The sequence below is a fragment of the Equus quagga genome, chromosome 1, assembly GCF_021613505.1.
Source record: "Equus quagga isolate Etosha38 chromosome 1, UCLA_HA_Equagga_1.0, whole genome shotgun sequence".
Classification (NCBI taxonomy): domain Eukaryota; kingdom Metazoa; phylum Chordata; class Mammalia; order Perissodactyla; family Equidae; genus Equus; species Equus quagga.
This window is the reverse complement of record NC_060267.1, coordinates 11,181,919-11,201,875: the sequence shown is the minus strand read 5'-3', so window position 1 is coordinate 11,201,875 and position 19,957 is coordinate 11,181,919. Positions and strand designations below refer to the sequence as shown.

The window sequence follows — 19,957 nt, the reverse complement described above, 5'->3', positions numbered from 1 at the left end:
TGATTAGCAGGCGCAGCAAATTCAATTTGTTAAATGAAATTGTATTTTGCCCACGGCTGCTTCTGTTTGATCCCCGGGGGACGGAGGGGAGCAAGGGAGGGGCGGGACGGCAGGGGGAGGGGCGGGGGAGGCCCAGGTGCGAGGCGAGGGCGTGCCGCCTGGCGGCGTAGGTGGAGCGCTAGGGCTGGGGCCTGAGCGTGCTACACCTCCCTGGGCCTCCGTGCCGCATCCGGGGCAGGCTGGGCAGCCCAGAACGAGCCTAGTGAGCCGGAGCAGCGCCGCCCCTGGGCTGGCGCCGGGAGCCTCGGCTAACGTGAGGCCCGCCACGTCGCTTGGCACTCAGAGGCCCCTGCTTGCTCTTGGCTCACGTCGGCCACGCTCAACACGTAGCCTGCACCACGCCCTGCCGGGCCCAAGTAGCGGGACAGAGGGGCTGGCTGGGGCCTTTTGGGTCTACCGGGCAGATGCCTGCCCCCCTAGCTCCCCCTCCCCCGCGTGGGACTCAAGCCTGAGGGTCAGAGGCACTTCCGCCGCTGGGACCGAGGGAAGGGGGTGGGGGTGGAGCTGCCTCCCCTCTGCCGTGGGAACCAGGCCTGTGTAAGCAGGAGCTGGCCAGGGTGGCTAGAGTGGCGCCCTGGAATTGCGGGCGGAGAGTGGAAGGAAGGAGTAGGCTGGCTGGTGGTGGTTTACATCCAGCGCGCACCCCAGCCGGGCTTAGAAGTCTGGCCGGTCCTTCTTCAGCTTCTTATAGTCAGTGGAAACTGCAAGGAACTATGGGAGGGAAAGGGAGATAGATTGCACTGAGTGCCCCGGGCCTCCCTTTGCCAGGACCAAGAGATGAGGGGATGGAGGTGCCACCATAGAGCCACTGGAAGTTACCTTGTATTGGTCATTGGGGCTCAGGCGGTTCCAGGGCTCTGGGTTGTTCTTTCGGTCCCAGCTGCGGAGAGGGAGGGGGAGGATTAGCGTTTCCTCTCTGGGAGCCATTACTGGGACTCGAGCCTAAGGTGACACCCACGGTCTCTGCTCTCACCCCAGCACCCTTCCTCCTACCCTGGGGGGCCCATTTCCCAGAGACTGACAGCAGAGGAGGCACGTTAGCAGGTGCTGACAAGTGAGACAAGAAGGCTGTCACCATTGTCAGTGTGAGGCCAGGTGACAGACTGACAACTGGGCCAAGGGACTCCCGCCTGTTCCTTGCCACCCTGGGTTAACCCCGCAGAGCAGAGCGGTGGGAAGCAGGCAGAGATCCTGAGGAGCTGGGGTTTCAGCGATGTGCCCGGAATTCCCATAACGCCGTGGGGGCTTCTGAGGCGTGCTGGAGGACCCCCATCGCCGCTGCCTCTGGCTGGGCGTGGAGTCTCCGTGCCACCCCGGCCCCAATGGCGCCCCCAGCAGCTCACCCGGCCTCACCCCCAGCACCGAGATGGAGGTACCCGACGGCAGCCGGCAGCCGGCAGAGCGGCGTCGCCATGGCAACAGGGCCGGGAGCGGTGCGGGTTTCGCAGCCCGAAGCGGGCCGAATCGCGGGCCAAGGAGGAGTGAGCGGTTGGGTAGGCCGGAGCGGGTGCAGGCCTCCCAGGTCAGGAACACGCTCCAGCCCCGAGATGCTGGGCAGTCCAGTCGCAGGTGTGCTGCCTGGAGATCCCCACTAGGACCACCCATTCCAGTCTTCCCAAGAGGCCTTTGCATTCTACCCCCCTTGCCCCCGCCCCCCAGGACCCCGTCCCAAGCCCCGCCTTTACCAGACGTCCGGGCTGCGCAGGGCGAGTCTCAGCAAGTACAGCGCAGCGCTGCCCATGCCCAGGCCGATGAAGCCGATCATCGGGATGAGCTGCAGGGAGACGGAGGGCACTCTCCTGGTCAGCCCCTCACGTTTCCCAATTGCCCTTTACAAGCTTTTCTGCGCCCCGCCCCCCATCCCGGGTCTGGCGCTCGGTCTCTTCTGGGAGGGGGGGGCCCTGAAACTTCCCACACCACATTTCCTGTGCAGTCTCCGTGACCCACCAGGGAACCTGCCTCAGGTGGATTCAAGGAACATGGGACATATCGCAGGGCTAGACTGAGGGCATCTTGGAGGAAGATTAGGAGCAGTGGGAGAACTAGCCAAGAGGCAGGGACTGGGAGCCGTGGGGCAGCGAGAGAGGAGTGAGAATCGGTAGCTCTGGGGACCGAACTCACCCCGGGATGTCTCTTGATCTGCCGGTAGAAGCGGGCTCCGAGACTGGTTCCCGCCATATCGCCTCTCCAGTGTCTGGTCCTCTCCAGCGGCTCTGCTCCCTCGCTCCTCCTGGGGTCCCGCCCCCGGCTCGGGAGGGGTCGGCCCAGCCCAGCCCGGCCCAGCCCGGCCCTCTTCAACAGACTCACCCCACCCCCCACTCACGTCGCTTCCTTCTGCAGTTCCAGGCTTGCAGCGGGGAGAAGTGTTGGGGAGCAGGGGGTTTCTGCTCCTCTGCTCTCTCATCCAGATGCCACACCCTGGCCCATGGGGGACACCATTACACTTGGGGCCTTGGGTTGGTGCCTGGGAGAGGCCTCACAGGCTTTGACCTGGGTTCTGTCTCCCTCCACGGTGTAGTGGGAGGAGGAGGGGGCCAGACCTACCGACAGCACTAAAGCTGCCCCAGCCGCTCTAGTCCAGCGTGGTTTCTCCCAGTTGTGTTGTGGTTGGCCTGGAATAATGTTTGGAGGCCAGGGAAGCCCGACGTATTTCAAACCTGGCTCAGGACAGACTAAGTCAGTTGGCGAAGTTTGGGGACTTGAGAGACTTGCTTGCTCTGTCTACCCCGCGTAGGGCTGAATGTGGAGACACCCAAGGAGGCCACTCTCCGCCTCTGGCGGTGATGGAGAGGAAGGGAATGGAGGGCAATAGTCAAGGAAAGAGAAAAGATGCTGAAGGAGGAAAGAGAACAAGACACAGAGACCGACGCGCAGGGCGCTTGCTGCCCTTTCCTCAGCCAACTCGGGTATATGCTCTGCTGTCAGGGCGGGAAGGCTCACGGTCACGTCTTTGGGGAATCGGGGTGCTAGGGACGCAGGAGCCCAGCCCTAACCACTTCTCCCCACTCCCATGCTAACCTCCACCTCCTCCCTCCACGCCCCCCCACCCCCACCCCGCAGCTGGATCCTACGGAGCTCCCCCACTTCTCCCCTCTAGAGCCTCTTGGCGGCTCGGAAGCTGGGACAGGGGCGAGCTGTGTACCCACCGCTGGGTCCCGGGGGTTACAGAGGGGAGGGGACCCCGAGGAACGGCCCCCTCCATTTCCCCCGCTCTGCTACCACTCGCGCCCCCTGCGCTGACAAGCGCGGCTGTAATTAGGCTGCGGGGTCCTCGGCTCGTCGCCTCTCTCCGGTGGATAATGAGATAAAGTGTCAGAGACAGGGTGAGAACAAAGAGATAGAGACTCGCTGCGCTGTGGGAGGGGCGGGGGGGGGGGGACGGGACACGGGGGAGGGGGCTGACGGGATACCAAAGCCTGGAGCAGCGCAGAGCCTGGCCCTCCCTGAGCACCGCACCTCCAAGGCCGGGCAAGGGATTGGGATGTCACCCATGCCCCCCAGCCCTCCAGTCTCGGGGACTGAAAATCAACCCCGGAGCTCGAGCTCGAGGGGCCGCACAGCTGGGCTGCACAGCTGGCTGTGTGTGGCACAGCTGGGGCGCTGGACGCCGGCAGGGACGTCTGGCCCCTGCGCAGCGCCCGGTTGCCTTTCGCGCCCTCGCCCGCCTCCCTGCGCCGTTTCCCGTGAGTGCCGGTGACCCGGGCCTAGCGCGTCCCGGAGCCTCTGCCCCTCTCCTTTCCTGGAACCTCCGCGGATCCTCCTGCCTTGGCGTCCGCCCCTCTCTCCCTGCTCCTTATTACTTTATCGCTTCTGCTCTGGTCTGTCCGGGGGGTCCTTGACCCGCCCCGGCTTCTGGTGCCGGTCTCTGACCCTGAGTCTACGCCCCTCCCAGCCCTGGATGGTGGTCTCCGGGGTCCAGCTGGACACAGAACTCCTTGGGTTCCAGACCCCATCTCTCCCCACCCCACCGCCCTGGACTTCCCCACCAGAAGGACTCAGGCCAAGCTGACCCAGCCGGGTGAGAGACGGCAGAAGTCATTAGCTGCGGATTAGGCGTGGCCAGGGGCGGGCGGGGGTCCCGCCGGGACTGTACTGCGAGCGCTAAATAGCACAGGACACTAATCCGCGCGCAGGCGACTGGGCCAGTCAAAAGCAGCTGGACTCGGCGGAGCGAGGTGGCTGCAGGGGCCGTGGGCGCGGGCGCCCCCTGGAGGCCGCGCTGCTCCCAAGCTCTCAGGGGCCATGCGTCGGGCGCCCCCTGTCGGGCCGCGTCGGCCCTGCGCCCCGCAGCTTTCCGGCAGGTAAGCCCGGCCCGCCGCTCCTGCCACTCCCGCCGCCAAGACAGTGAGATCCCGCAGCCTCCACTCTTTTGGTGCAAGGCGGGGCCGGGAGGGGGCGAGGAGAGGGGACGCAGAAGCTCCCGCTTGGCCAGCCGCAGTCACCCCAGGTTCAGGCTGGTTCCGCTCGCGCTCGCGGGGCTAGGTGGCCCCAGATGCCTGGGGCTCGGTCTCCGCCCTGAAACTGCCCTCTGCCCTCTGCCTCTGCCTGCTCTAGTCTCTGGCTGCCCTTCTTTCTGCTTCTTTCTTCTTCAGGCTCTGTCTCTGTCCATCTCCGTTTCTCTGTCTGTCTCTGCGTCTGTCTGTGTCTCCCTGTTCCTTATCATTCCTGCTGTGTGTCTGTCTCTCCCTCTGCAGCTCTCTCTGACTTATCCCTCTGCATCTGATTCTCTGTGTCTCTCTCTATTTATCTCTCCTTCCCTCTAAATCTCTCTACCTCGCGGTGTCTCTCTTTACAAATGCCTCTCTCTGTCACTGTCTATCTCAGTTTCCCCTTCCCATTCCCCAGTTCTATTCCTATACTCTGGCTTGCTGCCCCTGGGGGGGGGGGGGGTGCGCCGCAGCAGTCCAACGGGACAGCCTGGGGACATCTCGGGGCACTGCCTACGGTCCCCTTCCCGGTCACCTCCACATGCCCGTCATCCTGACGCGGCCTATGTCTTCCCTCTGCAGCTGTGGGGCGTGGAGGGGGCGCCCAGGAGGGAGACACAGCGCCCAGCATCTGCTCGGGAGCCCCAGGGCCCTGACCCCCTCTGCCGCTATTAAGGGCGCCGGGTCCCGAGGCTCTGAGATGATCATGATTGCATCAGCCAGACAGCCGCGGAGCTGGGAGCCGCGCGGCGAGCGAGAGAGCAGTGAGACAAAGACGCCCGCGCCATCTGTTTATGCAAAGCACTCTCCGCCGGGGACCCCGGCGTCCCAGTGCCTGGCCCGGCTCGGGGCACAGGGTCATGAGCCCGCACCTGCCCGGCGCCCCGCCGCGCCGTGGTTTTCCCCCCTCTCCCCAGCACCCAGAGGGGCCGCGAGGCGAGCGGAACGGAGGGAGGTGGGGGGTGTTGATGTGATTGGAGCGGACGCGGCTGTTTCTTCAATAATGGATGGAGATGATGCGGACGGCGGAGCCAAGCCCGCCCGGAGAACAGAGAGGAATAGAAATGGGGAGAGGAAGGGGCGGGGGCGGGAAGCTCACCCAGGCGCGTGCGCGCGCCACACACACACACACACACACACACGAGCACGCGTGCGTCACACTGTCATACGCCGCCGCGCGGCTCACACCCAGGCACACGCCCACGCACTGTCACCAAGACACACACACCTGCAGGTGGAGACGCCAGAGCGACACACACTCACCAGAAGCCCTTTCTGATTCTCACATACACACAGTCCTGCGGGCTGAGACACACGGAAATGCCCACACACTAGACACCGAAGCGTGAAGAATACACAGATACGTAGACACACCAAAGCACCTATGCACACCTAGACACCCTAGGGCTTAGACAGACAAAAATCATAAAGGTTGGGAGGGGGGTCAGAATGGGGACCAGACCAACAGATACACTCTGAGGGGCACACACACATACCTGGGGAACACATATACCAACATACACCCCTCACCTGGGGTTCTGACAGACACACCTCACACACTCGGGGCACAGACACACACATACTACACACCAGGGGCATAGACACCCATAATCACCAGGGGCACAGAGAGATCCCCCACCCACCCCTACACATTCAGAGGTTCACACCCACACATATGCAGGAGCTGCTGCCTGTGCCCTGAGGTGGTCGAGTGTGGTAGCGTGGTTGCTGGAGTCCCAGAAGTGGGCCTTGTTAGTCTAGCCGTATAATGAGGTCCTGGTGAAAGGAGGCGCCTGGGGCTGTGGGCCCAGCACCCTGCCTGACTGCCTGCAAGCTTCCTTCCTTGGCGTCCAGGGCAGGTGATGGACCTTGGGCCACTCTGGCCACAGCCAACCCAGCCAGGCCCCACCAAGCCGGCCCCAACCTGAGCAGCTGGGGAGAGAAGAGGGAGTCCTAAAGGGACATTGGTGGCTGCACAGAGAGATTCCCAGGATCCTCACACAGCCAGGAGGCAGGGGTGGAGGAGAGGATCACTCTGTGCCCCCTCATCCTCAGTGCTGCCCAGTCCTCTGACTTCAAGGGGTACTTTCTTTGCCAAGAGTAGGGTGGGCACTGGAGAGGGGTAGGGTGTGGGTTGTGTCTTGGACCCTGGTAACCAGGCCCCTCCTCCTCCCGTCTGTTTTCAATTCAGTCCGCTCCTTGGCCCAGACTTTTGACCTTTGCAGCAGGAGGCAGCATCATCCATCACCCAGACGGCTGCTTGAGGGAGTGGGGGGCGTTTGGGGCTCACCCAGGGTCCCTGTCACTTCCATGTCCCTATCCTGAGACCTGCTTTCTGCTGGCGGGCCAGGGTTCTATCTGCGGGCAAGTACTGAGGGGAGGGCGTGACCCTGGGACTCAATCACGATACTGGGCCTTGTGTCCCCATCCCTGGAACCCCAGCACCCATCCTTTGAGCTCGGCACAGCCGGCCTCCCTGCTCCTGCCGCCCTCCCTCTCTCGGGCCCTTTGCTTAATTTCCTATTAACTGCTGATAAATCCAATTAAACCGCCGCTCTAATTAGGGACAGCTGCCGGCTCCGCGAGGCGGGGGAGGAGGGGTGCCCCCCGAGTGTAGGGGGAAAGAACAGCCGCTCTCTCTGCTTCTCGGTACCCCCACACCAGCATCGCCGCCCAATGAGCCAGTAAATTGGTTTTGCTTCAGCATTGTGGGGGGGCCCCCTCGAGGATCTCGGGGGGCTCCGGTTTTGAGTCTCTCAGATCGCTTGATGAAGAGATGCGACCTGAGCTCAAGCCGTCCCTCCCCCACCCCACATTCGTGGTAGGAGGATCCCGAGGAGGCATGGGGGTAACAGCCTTGGTATGTGTGGTGGTGGAGGGAGCCCGTGATCTGCTCCCATTCCAGCCCAAGCGTGATTAAAGGGGATCTGCCTGAGCCTTCGTTTATGACCCTGCCGCCGCCCCCAGGCGTCTGGGACAGTCAAGGGCAAAGGGAACAGGAAGACGAACCCGGTTCTGCAGCGAGTCTTCTTGTGTGCTTCCCTACCCCCACACCTCAGCCTTCTGGAAGGAAGGGGGGCGCGCCCGTCCCGGGCCCTTCTCTTCCCCAGCCCAGCTGAGCCTCTGCCCTCCCCCTGCCAGCAGCAGATGGTGCCCCGGCTCCCGCTGCCAACCTTGCTAGGCGGTGCCAACCTCAGGCCTGGCAGACAACGGGCAGAAGAGGATCTCCTGGCTGACCAGGCTGACCCTCCCCCATCCACCGTCAAGCTCAAGACCCTCCGCCGGCCCCACTCCAGCGACCACCCCAGGCTGCCTCTCACTGGTCGGCCTCCAAGTCCCCAAACTCCTCGTCTCCTTCAGCTCCCTTCCCCACACCTTCCCGCTCCCCACCACCTGCCACCCTGACCAGGGCTGGTGTATTTGCATATTTACATATGCAAATAATAACATTTGCATACGGCGCGCCGCAGGGGGGTCTGCGCGTGAGCTGGTTAGCTGTCTGCCCCGCGCCCTCTCGCTCGGTACCTGTCGCAAAGGGCTGGGGTAAGGGCCGCGCGGGAGGGGTTAGGTCCCCCGGCCTCTCCGGCTCGGTTCCCCGAGGACTTGAGGAAGTGTTGCCATGGAGACGGCACGCACCCCACCCCCTCCCAGGCCCAGGGTCTCGGGCTTGGTGTCTCTGGTTCTCTCCTCTCCCCCACTCCCGCCCCCCACCCGGTCCCTCGCTCTCCAACCGAGATCTTGCATCGCCCTCTGGCGGCCCAGCTCGGCAATGAGCCAGGTTCCGAAACGTAAGTGGCTGCCCGCGGGTATACGCCAGGAGCTAGAGGGACCTACCCCACTACTGGATCCAGCTCCCAGGCGCAGGGGCGTGGGAACGGTGACCCCGGTCCGACTCCCCTTTCTTCACAACAGAGGCCTCCCCAGGAGGACGCATCTGTCTCCCATCTCCCACCAGCCTCAGCCCAGGTAGGTCTTGGGTTACCGGATGGTAGTGAGGTGAGCCGGCTGGGGATGACTCTCCACCCCTTCGTAGGCCCCCTCCCCTCGGCCCACAGTTAAAGAGCAAACTTTTCTAACTTTTGTCAAAACTTTAATAAATTGGCAACATTCGACAGTTCGCCTCCCACCCTCCCGGGGCGCCTCCTGGTGGAGACGCGTTCTTCTTTTTCCAGCTCTCAAAGCCTGGGCCGGAAGGGTTACGGGTGAGGCTGCTCTGGGCACCGGACGCCCTCGGCCGGGGGAGGGGGCGGGAACCAGTCCCTCCCTGGAAGCCCCGACGCTCTCGGCGGGTCTTCCCTCCCTCCCCAACCCAGCGGTGCGCGTAGCTGCTTCCGCCCCTTTCCTCCCCACCCTCCACTGGGCCTGCCCAGAATGGGGCATGGGTATCTCGCCAGCAGGCGCCCGCACGGCTAGATCTCCTCCAGGAAGTCGGTGGGGAACAGCCCCACCTTGCGGCCAGTGTAGACCTTGACGTAGCCGCCGGCTTCATCTCCTTTCTGCACCACGATCTAAAGGATTGAAGGATTAGAAAGGAGAGGAATCAAGGAAAACGTAGAAGAGGAGAGCCAGGGAGCCCGGAGCTGTGGAGGCCCATTCTAGTCCCATTCATGGGTTAAGATCTGCAAAGAGTGTGGTTTGCAGAGGGGCCTTCGGGCCTGGGGTTGAGTTGGGGCAACAGAGCTACCTGGTCCTTCTTGAGAGTGATCTGCCCTATCTCGCGGTTCCCCACGAAGGATCTCGTTACGCGGTGCACACGCTCTCCAGACCGGACTCGAATGATGAAATTTGGAGGGAAAAATCCGACCTTCTCCCCTATTTTCCCCTAGAGGAGATGGTAGGGAGAACCAATCTCTCAATCTCAGGTTCTAAACTCAACCCACGTCCCACTCTAGCCTCAGCCATTTTTCTTACCCGCCACCACTCCTCATTGGAGTCATCAATGACTGTGATCTTCTCTCCAGGCCTGGGAGAGGAAGGAATGGGCCTCTGAGATTTAGGGGCCTTACTCACACATCCAGTCCCTTGGCTGTGCACAGGTCCAGCCTCAATAGGCTCTGAGCCCTGAGTCCCCCCTTTTCCTTTGCCACAAGGAGTTGGGTTCTCCCCTCTCCACTCCCAGTACACCCCCACCCCAATCCTAAGGCCTCTCACGGGAAATCCAGATCGTCCTTCTCCAGGGCTTTGAACCGATAGAGAGCCACAAAGTAATGAGACTGCTGGAAGCCGGGCTGCTTGTGCTAGGGGTGAAAGGGGGTCATGAGTGTCAGGGCTCCTCTGTCCCACAGTGAGGGGCAGGAGTCCAAGGCAGGGGCAGTTGCGTGTGTGTGTGTGTGAGGTGGTGGAGAAGGCAGGTTAAGGGAGATGGGACCCATGGAGTAAGTGTGAGCTTCTGCTGAGGCCGTGAGTGTGTCAGACCTGGGTTGGGGAGAGGACTGGGGTCCCTGCGGGGAGAAAGGAGTCTCACTTTGTCATCAGGTGTCTTCTTTTCAGCCTTCTTATCCCCTTCAGGGTTTCCTGGGAGGAGAAACACAGACTAAGTGTCTCTGGCTCCTGGAGGGTAGCCCTCATTCTCTGCCTCTTCTGTTGCAGGGGCTCTTTTATGTCTAAACCTGACCTGCTCTTTGGACCTCCATCCCCTGTGCTACAGCTGAGGCCCTGAACCTACTCCATCTCTATGGATGGAGGTGGGTGTCACTTACCATCCTGGGGTTTGCCTCCCTCTGGTCTGGCAGACTCTGGCTCCTCTTCCATCATGGCTGCTATAGGCTGGAGGGGGCACCAGAGTTAGGAAGATGCTGTCTTGGGAACCCATGCTTGCCCTGGCTCTCCAGTCAGGCCAGAGAACTATAGAATAATAGGATCTCAGGGTTGGAAGGGGCCTAGGAGGAAATATCTAGTTAACCCCCTGCCTAATGCAAGGATTTCCTCTAAAACATCCTGGCAGTGGGCCACCCTTATTATGCTTGAATGTAGCTAATGATAGGGAGCTCACTACCTTGCAAAGTAAGCCCATGAAATTTGGGGGCAATTCCCTCTAAAAAGCCCACGTCAGTCTCCCTGTAACTTTTAGTTATGGGTCCTGATTTGTCTTCTGGAACAATACACAACAAATTTAGTCCCTTTAAAGATTCAAGGACCAGCTGACATGTCCTTCCTCCCTTTTTTCTCTAATCATTCTCAGTCTCTTTAAGTCACCCCCCATAATCCCAATTCCATGTTCTTCACTATAATGTCTGCCCTTAAAAAGACTCCAGTATATAAGAGAAAAACAGGCAGCACAATTTTTATAATTCCCTTAAGAGAACAGAACCTGAGTGTGCTAGCCTTTCTGGAAGCAGTCAAAACACATTGCCGGTGACTTGTAAGTCATAGTTCAGTCCACAGAAATCCCAGATTTGCACCCAACCTCCCTATCAACTACTTTGAGGCTAGATCTTTAGTTCTGTGCAGCTAATTTTTTTTCTGATCCAAAAACAGACATGTACATTTTTCCTTACAAAATTTCAAATGATTAGTTCTGGGCTTTTCTTCTAGTCTGTAAGATTTCTGAATATATTATTCAGTGTGTAAATTTTCCCTCCTAGGTTTCCCACAAACTTAATGGATATACCATTTATATCTTCCTTTGCATCAGTGAGAAAAATGTCCATAGGTGAGGACTAAGGACCAAATCATGTTATAAGGTACCAGAAATCACCTTCTAGCTGGACACTCCCTAAAGGACCAGGATCCTTTGGTTACTATCATTCAACCAATTTTAGGAATCCATCTAACTGTAGCCATTATCCACATTGGTCCATCCTGGTTGTCCAGAAAGATACAAGGATACACTAACAAATTCCTTGCTGAACTGAGCGCAAGTCTATGGCATTACGGATCTAGTAAGCCTATTACAAAAGGAAGTGAAGTTGCTCTTAGCCACTAGCTTTATGCCTCAGTTTCCTCATCTATAGGATAAATGGGTCAGACCAGATGATCTTCATGGACACTTGCATGGCTCTGGAATTCTCTGGTTACGTGGCATTAACAAATTCTCTTCCCCAAATCCAAAAGCATAGCTCTTGCCTCTGGTGCCCAGCAATGCCAGGAGCCGGGGGCTCAGTCTTCAGTTGGTTTGGTGGTTAATCTGACAATTTCAGAAGGGAGTTCCTGGAGAAAACACACTAGGGCAGGAGTTCTTAACCTGAGGCCCTCTAAAATTGCATGCCAAGATTTGTCTGTTGGGTTATGTGCAGTTTTAGGGGAAGAGAATGTAGTTTTTGTCAGCTTTCTAGAGAGGAGGGAGGACCTGCTCCATGGGGTCTCTGGAAGGATCTCAGTAGGAAGGTATGGTGCTCACATTTTTCTTATCTGCCTGTCCCTTCTTCCGTTCCTTGTTTGCCATGATCACCCCAGTGCGCAGGGTTTCAAATACAGGGTCATTGCGATTGGCAGCAGCTAGTGGGGATGGGAGAAGAAAGAAGACATTACTGGGGAGGCAGAGAAAGGCTTGATAGAAAGAGAGACCTCCTAAGTAAGGCAGAGGTGGGATTGAGCAGATAGATACGCATGCATGTGAGTGTGTCTGTAGGATAGGGAAGGGTCAGCTGGGCTACCTAGGTCATCAATCTATAAAGAGCTCTAAAGACATCCCTGGCAATGTAATGTGATAGACAAAATATTTATCAGCACTCCTTCCAGGCAGAGCATTATATGATATGGGAAAGACAACTTTGCTATTAAGTTGCTTGGGAGTTGAGGAACGCTCAGAATCACTAGTCCGCTTCTAAGGAGAGTGGTCTTTTAACTGCTGGCTTTTGTTCTGCTGAGTGGCATGTGTAAGCTGGAGTGATCACACCAGTGGGTTCTTCTTTTTCTACCCATGCTCCTCACAGAGTTCAGCCTCTCTTTCAAATAAATGTTGAGGAAATTGTCAATGAATACTTTTTTAAGAGTTGCCAAATTATGGATCTGCCCAGGATGCCCACAGCTCTTGGTCTGGCCCTGAGGCTGGCATTATTCTGTAACCAGGATGAAGACAGTCTAGAATCCTTGTTCTTGCTTAGAAATGGTTGCATATATGAAGAGCATAGATTTTGAAGTTGGGCAGATGAAGGTTTCAGTCTTGTCTCTGTCTCTTGCTATCTGTGTGAAGCCTTAGCTAAATCTTACATCCCTCAGCTATAAACCAGGGGAATATTGACTGCATCCAAGATGGATAAAATTTTTTTGTTTTTAAAGATTTTATTTTTCCTTTTTCTTCCAAAGCCCCCCAGTACATAGTTGTGTATTTTTAGTTGTGAGTCCTTCTAGTTGTGGTATGTGGGACGCCGCCTCAGCATGGCTGGATGAGCAGTGCCATGTCCACGCCCAGGATTTGAACTGGCGAAAACCTGGGCTGCCGAAGCAGAGGACGCGAACTTAACCACTTGGCCATGGGGCCGGCCCCAAGATGGATAAAATTTTAGCTTGAGAGAGAACCATGTGAAATAAGATCTTTCTGTTTCAGAATTTGGTTTCCAAATCTAAAGGTGGTGCTGACACCATCTCTAGGCTTGCCCGTTCCCTCAGGTCCCATGTGGGGCACTTACAGAGATCTTTGACACAAGCGTACTGCTGGTCGCTGTAGAGTGGGGAGCTATAGGCCCGATGGAAACCAGGGGGCTGTAGGAGGGGATGGGAGAAAGCATTAGAGATAGCAAGGAAGGGCCCAGAACCCATCTCTCCCATGAGTGCTCACCTCTTCTTAGAGTAAGAAATAGGCTGACAAAGAAGCAGGGAAATGGCTGGGATGACTTGAGGAGGGTTTGGCAAGAGGGTAGCTGGCAACATGCCCCTCCCTTCTACCTTCTTGCTCCCAGAGTCTACTACTCACGATCTTGCCGAAGCATCTCTGCATCTCCACATAGGACTGACAGTGTTCGTGGATGTTCGTTTTGCAGTTCTTGCAGCGTAGCCCAAATTTGTTGTTGACTTGGGAGAAGGGAGAACATTTGGGTGAGGTCCCTGAGCTCCCTCGTGCCATGGCTGCTCCTCTAGCTCTTAGTCCCTTTTCTGTCTGGGATCTGACATTCTCAGTCTCTAATAGTATTTTCTTAAAGCCAAATCTTGCCACAGCCTGTCTGCGATACAAATACTCCTCTCCTAAACCCTTTCCCCGCCCACTGCCTTGGACATCGCACTCTCTCCACTTCCCTTCATGACTCACGCACAATCATCCGGGCACAGACATCACAGAACTTGGGCTTCTTGAAGAAATGATCTTTGAATTTATGGGGCTTATCATTGACAAGCTTAGGAGGTTCTGGGGGTGGCTCCTCCTCCTCCTCTTCTTCTTCCTCCTCTTCCTCATAGATGTAGTAGATGGGCCCACCCCCAGCTCCCACTGCCTCCCCATTGGCCTGGGGCTCTGGGGGAAGCTCCATCTCCTTTGTTCCTGTAGACTCCTTCCTGAATAACCGCTTCAACCGCTGTAGCTGAGGGAGGGAGTCAGGGAGGGAAGGAAACCCAATGTTAAAAGAACTGTCATGCTCTCTAGAGTAGGTAAGGCAGAAGCTGACTAGATATTTTCTAGCCTGGGGCAAGGGGCACAGCCCAGGATTAGGGGGTATTGGGGGCTGCAGGTGCTGGCTAGCATTCTGACAATGAATGAGTCACATATAAGGGAGACCCATTCAAGCACTTTTCGTCAAGGGCTGCAATGGCTTCCCAGCTCCCCACAGCCCGTGGTCAGAGGCCCACACTCACCCCACTTTGCCGAGTCTCTGCTGGGAAGGGGGGCTTAGGGGACTGCAGCACCTCCTTTTCTGTCATCCTGCAAGAGGTTGGACCCCACTATGAAATGTAATCTCTGCCTGACATTCCTCCCTTCCTATTCCTGTCCATCGCAGGAGGGTGGTCCTTGAAGGGGAGGGTTCAGGAGAAATCTGGTTAAACAGGGATCCTTTCACAGGGCTTATAAACAGAAAGATTCCATGGAAGTCCAGAGAAAAGCCCAACAGACTAAAGAACTTCCCAACCAGTTCCTCAAACTGATACCCATCCCTCCACCCTGAGGGGCAACCCAAGTTTAGAGCCCCAATACAGTGATCAAGGCTGCGTGGTTTAGGGGGTTTTCCTACAGGTACTTTGTTTCTCATGGGACTCTGTAGGCAATAGAGATGTGGCATACACCTTCCCAGACCTCCTTTCTTCAAGAGGTTTAATGTGTGTGTCCACAAGCACACCTGATGGGTTGGGCTGGGAACATTTGTTCTCCCCTCTTTCTTGAGCCCCAGGGGCCCACTGCCTAGTTCCCAGCCTGCCTCAGGCCTCAGCTATTTTAAGTTTTCAGAGTAATATGAGCCTTTCCTTCCCTTACTACTCCATTCCCTTAACCCCACCCCCACCCCACCCTCCAATCCTAGCTCTTGTCCTGGACAGAATAATAATTTCACTCCTAAAACCCAAGCTGCTCACAGACAAGGAGAGAAAGGAAGAAGATGAACAGACTACATATCAGGGAAGCTGGGGTAAGCAGTCCTGGAAATGGGAAGAAGATGATGAGGCAACTTACGTTTGGGATTGCCTAAGTCAGTCCAGAGTCTGTGGAGGGAAGAGGGAGCCCCTGGGGTCTTGATGATGGTGCTGGGGGAGGACTGGTCCTCTTCCTTGGGGGCTAAGCCCCCCACTACCCTCTGTACTCACACCGGCTACCCAGACGGTATTTGTAGACCTCCTAGCCTCTCGCCTTGGTGTCAGAGCTGAAATGACAGGGCTAGAGGAAAGTGGACAGCTGAGCGACACAGCTGACACAGAGAAATTGGACACTGGGAGGTCTGGGCAGGGCTGGACCCTAAGTCCTCCCATCCCCCAGAGCTGCCATTCCCTGGTTTTTCATCCACGGTGTGCAGGTCAGTACTGGCTAAATTCAGGAAGGGACAGTGTTCATGCTGCCTCTTCATTTCGGTGATTTTAGGACAGAAGGTAAAGTCATCTAAAATTCTACTCTCCTTGGACCTACTTTAAGAACCAGCTTCAACCTCTCAGCCATTGTGTTCTTGTGGCCCAGTGGTTTTACATTCTCAAGCATCAATCTAGCCTCAAACCTTTAGGAAGGAAAGGGCTGGGGACTGGTGAAGAAAGGAAAATTTGCATTCTCAGAGCTCTCCTATCAGCCAGCTGAGACTGCTTTCCTATTCGTGGTGGCTGGAAGGGTACCTGGCTGCCATCCTGTAAGGGAGTGAACACCTAGTACCACCTTGTTCTCTCCAGCTACCCCCAGAGACATCTTTCCCTGGATTCCTCTAAAATCTTGTCCTCAGGGTGAAGGGAATTCTAAGAGTCATTAAAAAAAACCAAGCCAGGACTTCCATCTGAGGGGCTCTGGGGGAGTGAGGGTCTAACTATCAGGTAGAGATGGTCCTGTTAACATTGGACAGAAGGCTATAGCTGCCACATGGGGAGTTCTTATCACCTGCAAGTAATGTCCCCTTCCCCATGAGAACTGCAAACTCTTGGAGGTAGGATGGCCAAGCCTCACACTTCCTAAATCACTTTGATTCCCTGATTCCATCACCCTCCTCTGATGCCCGGGGATATGAACTGATGGGTCAGTGAGATATCTGGCATTCTTATCTCACAGCAAGGCAGCCTTCCCCTACTCTAGGCTGTGACGTGGCCGAAAGAGGCACTCTCATCCCAGACGAGAGCGATTTAGAGGTGGTACTGTAGTGCTGCTTTATCCCTTGTATCTGTAAGAAAAGGATTACTGTGGAGGTTGGGTCAGACAAGCTTCCGAGGAACCTGGCTAGAGACACGGCTACCCAGACCTAAGAGCTTTCCAGAGCAACATACTCTGTCATTTCTACCACCGTTCATTTTTCTCTTTAAGGGGTGGGTGAGGTTGAAACGGGCTGCTGGAGGTTCTGGGCCTACAGGTTCTTTAACGGCCCTGGTCTGACCGTCCGCACAACAGGGCTAGTTTTGAGAAGCCTAAGAGAGAGGAAAAGCTCCATCTTGCAGTGAGTGACTTCTGCTCTTCACCTTTCTTCAGCTGCATAGGCCAGGGACTGCTGGGTACACCTGGATAATATGGTATATTGGCACTGCAAGTTCAAGTGATGTAGCTTTTATTGTAAGAAACATCTACCTCTGTTCCTGCTAGGTAGAACCCAATCCTCTGGCTTTAGGATTAAAGAAAGGCCCAAGTCATCCATCCCTGAAGAGTTTTCAGAAGATTAGATGGACAGGTATGAGGCCAGCATCTCAACCCAGTTCTGGACTTCACTCACCCCTCCCCAACTCAGCCATGAGGGCCCTAAGTGTCAAAGAATTAACAGAGTGGAAGGAACCTCAGAGGTCACCTAGTCAGTCCAAGTCTCTTATTTTACTGGTAAGGACTCAGAGGTCCAGAGTTGAGAATTGAGATGCTTGATGAACCACAGTTAATGGCAGAGTTGGGAGAGCCCAGAACCAAGGTCTATTAGAGACGAGGCATCTATCAGAATATTATGTGCAAGGAGGAGGATGGGACATAGGGACTGGTATTAGAAAGATATGTATGCATATGCTAGAGAAAGCCATCCCAACCCACATCAAAGCCCTCCAACAGCTGTGGGGCTGTACCCACCCAGGACCTCCAACCCCCACCCACACCAGAGCAGCAACAGAGAAACAGGGACTGACGTCCAGTGACAGATTTTTTTTTTTTATATTTAAAAACAAAATCAACCTCCCCCCAGATAACCCCCCAAACAAACAAAAAATCAGATTAAATAAAATTTACAGTGAATATACCCAGCAAACATCTGTATGTGCAATTAAATACTGTGTCTGTTACTGCGGCACGAACCTCAAACAAACAATATACAAGTGTTCTGTGGGGGGAGGCCCAAGTTTTAACTCTGTGGGGTTTGGGGAGACAAGATGGGGGAAGTGAGAGAAAGGGGAAATCAATTTCATTTTTCTTAATTCTGTCCATATAAATATATTCATAAACCAAAAAAGAAAAGGGAGCTTGGGATGGTACAGAAATAGGAGAAGAAGGGAGTGTGGGACCCTCCCAATTCTACCTGACCAAAAATATGAAAGAAATTAATTTCATGGTGGGAAAAGAGATAAAAAATGACAGACGAGGATGGGAAGGAGAGGGAAGCAGAGGGGGGCCAACCAGGGAAAAAGAGGGGACCCATGGCAGGGGAGCAAGAAGGAGCCCAGTGCCAGTGTGAGGGTCTGTCTCTGATCCCATCTTTATCCCTACTGCCTTAGGCTCCAGTTTAGTGCCTGTCACCTTACTTTCTGCCTCTGTGTGTGGTCTGTCAGGATGCCTCAACCCCTCCACCCTGCCCCCTCCCCCGCTGGGCCAGTCCCTTCCCCTCCTCCGTTTATTGGGAGCTGGCTCGCTCCAGGATCCTCAGGTCATAGTTCTTTTTGGCCACTCGAAGTTTGAAGCGACTCACAGAGTTGTTGAGGCGAAGGGAGGCATTTTGGGCAGCCAGGGGGCTGGGGAACACAGCCACGATGGTGTACAAGGCAGCGAGGTCCGCGTGGCGGCCGTTCTCGGCAGTCCCACCGTTGTCCCCCCCACCCCCACCAGGCAGCCCCTGAGCATCCTTGAGCCACTGGATCTTGGCGCCGGACATGGCGAGCTGAGTGAAGAGTTTGTCCGCCTCGGTACGGGTGATGCCCTCAGGGAGATCTGTCACCTCCAGCACCCGCCCCAGGACTGGAAGGGGAGGAGAGAAGACATGGTTGAGAGGTGTAGAGTAGGACTGGACAGCGGCTGGCTGACCAAGTCTGTACGCAGTGTCCTCAAAAGCCTGACCTTTCCCACTCAGCCCTTTCCTCCCTCCCCAAATCAACCCAACCCCCCCACCATCTAGACTCTGATCAGGGCAACTAGGAGAAACAAAGGAACCTTTCTCTTCTCCTAGACCAGAGATGCAGGCAAGAAGAGCCTGGAAATCAGAATCCCAGATTTAAGATCTGGAGACCTATGCCTCAGTTCTCTCACAGGGAGCCATTACTGTGAAAGAAGTGTGGTTTTTGCTGATGTTCTTTCACAAAGTCAATAGCCCAACCTGAAATATCCTTCATGTTCCCTTCCCAGAGGCTGACCCAAATAGATTCCTCTTTCTTATCATCTAGGGAAGTCAGTTTCCCTTCCTTTCCTTGTTTAGTAAACTGCTCCAAAAAGGGGAAAGGTAAGAGATGTCGTATGTTTAGTATGAAAGGCCTGCAGGAGTAGAGTTACTCTCCCATATGCTCTTGTCAAGCTTCTCCTAAACTGAATCTAGGACTACCTAAAGCAGGGTCTGGACCACTCCCACCAGACTCTCTCTTAATAACAGGCTCAGCAACCCCCATCATTGTGTTACTCCCAAGTTCTACCACCATCTTCCAGGACCTGGAGTGGCTTGGTAAGGAGGACTGAGATAGTTCACTTCTCCAGCTTCTCCTTGCTCTTGATACACCCTAAGCTGTTAGCTTTTCCCACAAGTCCTGGGCTAGTAATGCAGGGCTGGAGGGGTGATGCCTTTTCTTGGGGATTCAGTATCCTGTCACTCACCAACGTCTGTCGTCCCCAGGTCAGTGGAGGCAGATTTGAGTGCTTGTCTCTTGCTCCGGTTTCCATGCTTCAATCCACTCTGTCCCTTCAACATTTGAAAGATAACTCTCATCCCCAGTAAACAACACTGCCTGCCTTGAATCCCAAGGTCTGTCTGTGAGATTAAGGAGCAGCACCCAACCCTGAGGACCTCACCCCACCAGGCAGTCAGATTGGCCAGAAAGTGGCCACTGAGAAATAAAGAGCCCCTCCCTGTTGGCACTGGGGTCAGGTGGGAGGAATAGGTCCAAGAGTGGGGTAAGGCCCCTCCCACTTTGTCCATTCTCTCTGTGTTCCTTGTCCACCCAGCTGGTTGAGGTGGATGGCTCAGAGATGGGGTCCCAGATGAGAGGGGGGGCATCTAATGGCCCTAAGGCTGATGGTGGACACCCTTACCTGGTGCACCGTGTAAGTTGACTGGCCATGGAGCAAGGGAGGGCAGATGGACAGATTGTACTGTAATGGCTGGCCTAAGAGGGAGTAGCGCCCATCACCTAGGGAGGAAGAGCAGAAGGTTTTCTGGGAGTCTGAGCTTCATGGTTAAGACTTTAATGAGTCTTCAAGGGGCTTTGGAGATAGACAGAAATACTGCATACTATTCCTACTTTTTCTGTGATAGGAGTGCCCATGTGACTGACTTAAGTTGTCTCTCTTCCTAAACTCCTTGGCTGTCAGCTATATCCCAGACAAATGGGGGCTCTTAGGTTCCCTTACCCTTGAAGACGGGATCTGTGTATTGTAGAGAAAAGGCCCCGGAGGAAACCTAAAGACCCTTATGAATGTCTTTTATTTCTTATATAGATCCTTCCTACCCCGAAGCCAGGGCTAAAGTTTCTGAGTCATCTGAGAGGCAATACAGTGTAGTGGATAAGAGCACAGACTTGGAGCCAGACTGCCTAGGTTC

At 55.7% G+C, this 19,957-nt stretch overlaps 3 protein-coding genes across 25 annotated transcripts in view; all 3 read right to left on the bottom strand.

Moving 5' to 3' along the window:
* Positions 1–59: 59 nt before the first annotated feature.
* On the bottom strand, positions 60–2,295 carry NDUFA4L2 (NDUFA4 mitochondrial complex associated like 2). Its single transcript, XM_046646314.1, has 4 exons — positions 2,182–2,295; positions 1,746–1,834; positions 880–940; positions 60–771 (listed from the first exon to the last, which is right to left on the bottom strand). Exons 1-4 carry the CDS (start codon positions 2,236–2,238, stop codon positions 715–717), a joined length of 264 nt encoding a protein of 87 aa, XP_046502270.1. The 5' UTR covers positions 2,239–2,295; the 3' UTR covers positions 60–714.
* Positions 2,296–8,564: 6,269 nt separating this feature from the next.
* On the bottom strand, positions 8,565–15,233 carry STAC3 (SH3 and cysteine rich domain 3). Its single transcript, XM_046662717.1, has 12 exons — positions 15,022–15,233; positions 14,214–14,280; positions 13,675–13,942; positions 13,342–13,439; positions 13,058–13,130; positions 11,827–11,924; positions 10,187–10,253; positions 9,952–10,001; positions 9,639–9,724; positions 9,399–9,450; positions 9,172–9,309; positions 8,565–8,995 (listed from the first exon to the last, which is right to left on the bottom strand). The coding sequence occupies exons 2-12, from the start codon at positions 14,277–14,279 to the stop codon at positions 8,897–8,899; spliced, it is 1,095 nt and encodes a 364-aa protein (XP_046518673.1). The 5' UTR covers position 14,280; positions 15,022–15,233; the 3' UTR covers positions 8,565–8,896.
* Positions 15,234–17,138: 1,905 nt separating this feature from the next.
* The window catches only part of R3HDM2 (R3H domain containing 2), a 128,838-nt gene continuing 126,019 nt past the window's right edge, over positions 17,139–19,957 (bottom strand). For 22 of the 23 annotated variants that reach the window (XM_046662513.1, XM_046662567.1, XM_046662583.1 and 19 more), the window contains 3 exons: positions 19,450–19,547; positions 19,015–19,099; positions 17,139–18,171 (listed from right to left, as the gene is read on the bottom strand). In XM_046662513.1, the coding sequence (XP_046518469.1) occupies positions 17,831–18,171; positions 19,015–19,099; positions 19,450–19,547 (524 nt within the window). In that variant the 3' untranslated portion in view covers positions 17,139–17,830. The remainder of the gene's footprint in view (positions 18,172–19,014; positions 19,100–19,449; positions 19,548–19,957) is intronic. The other variant, XM_046662539.1, reaches the window with a different exon arrangement.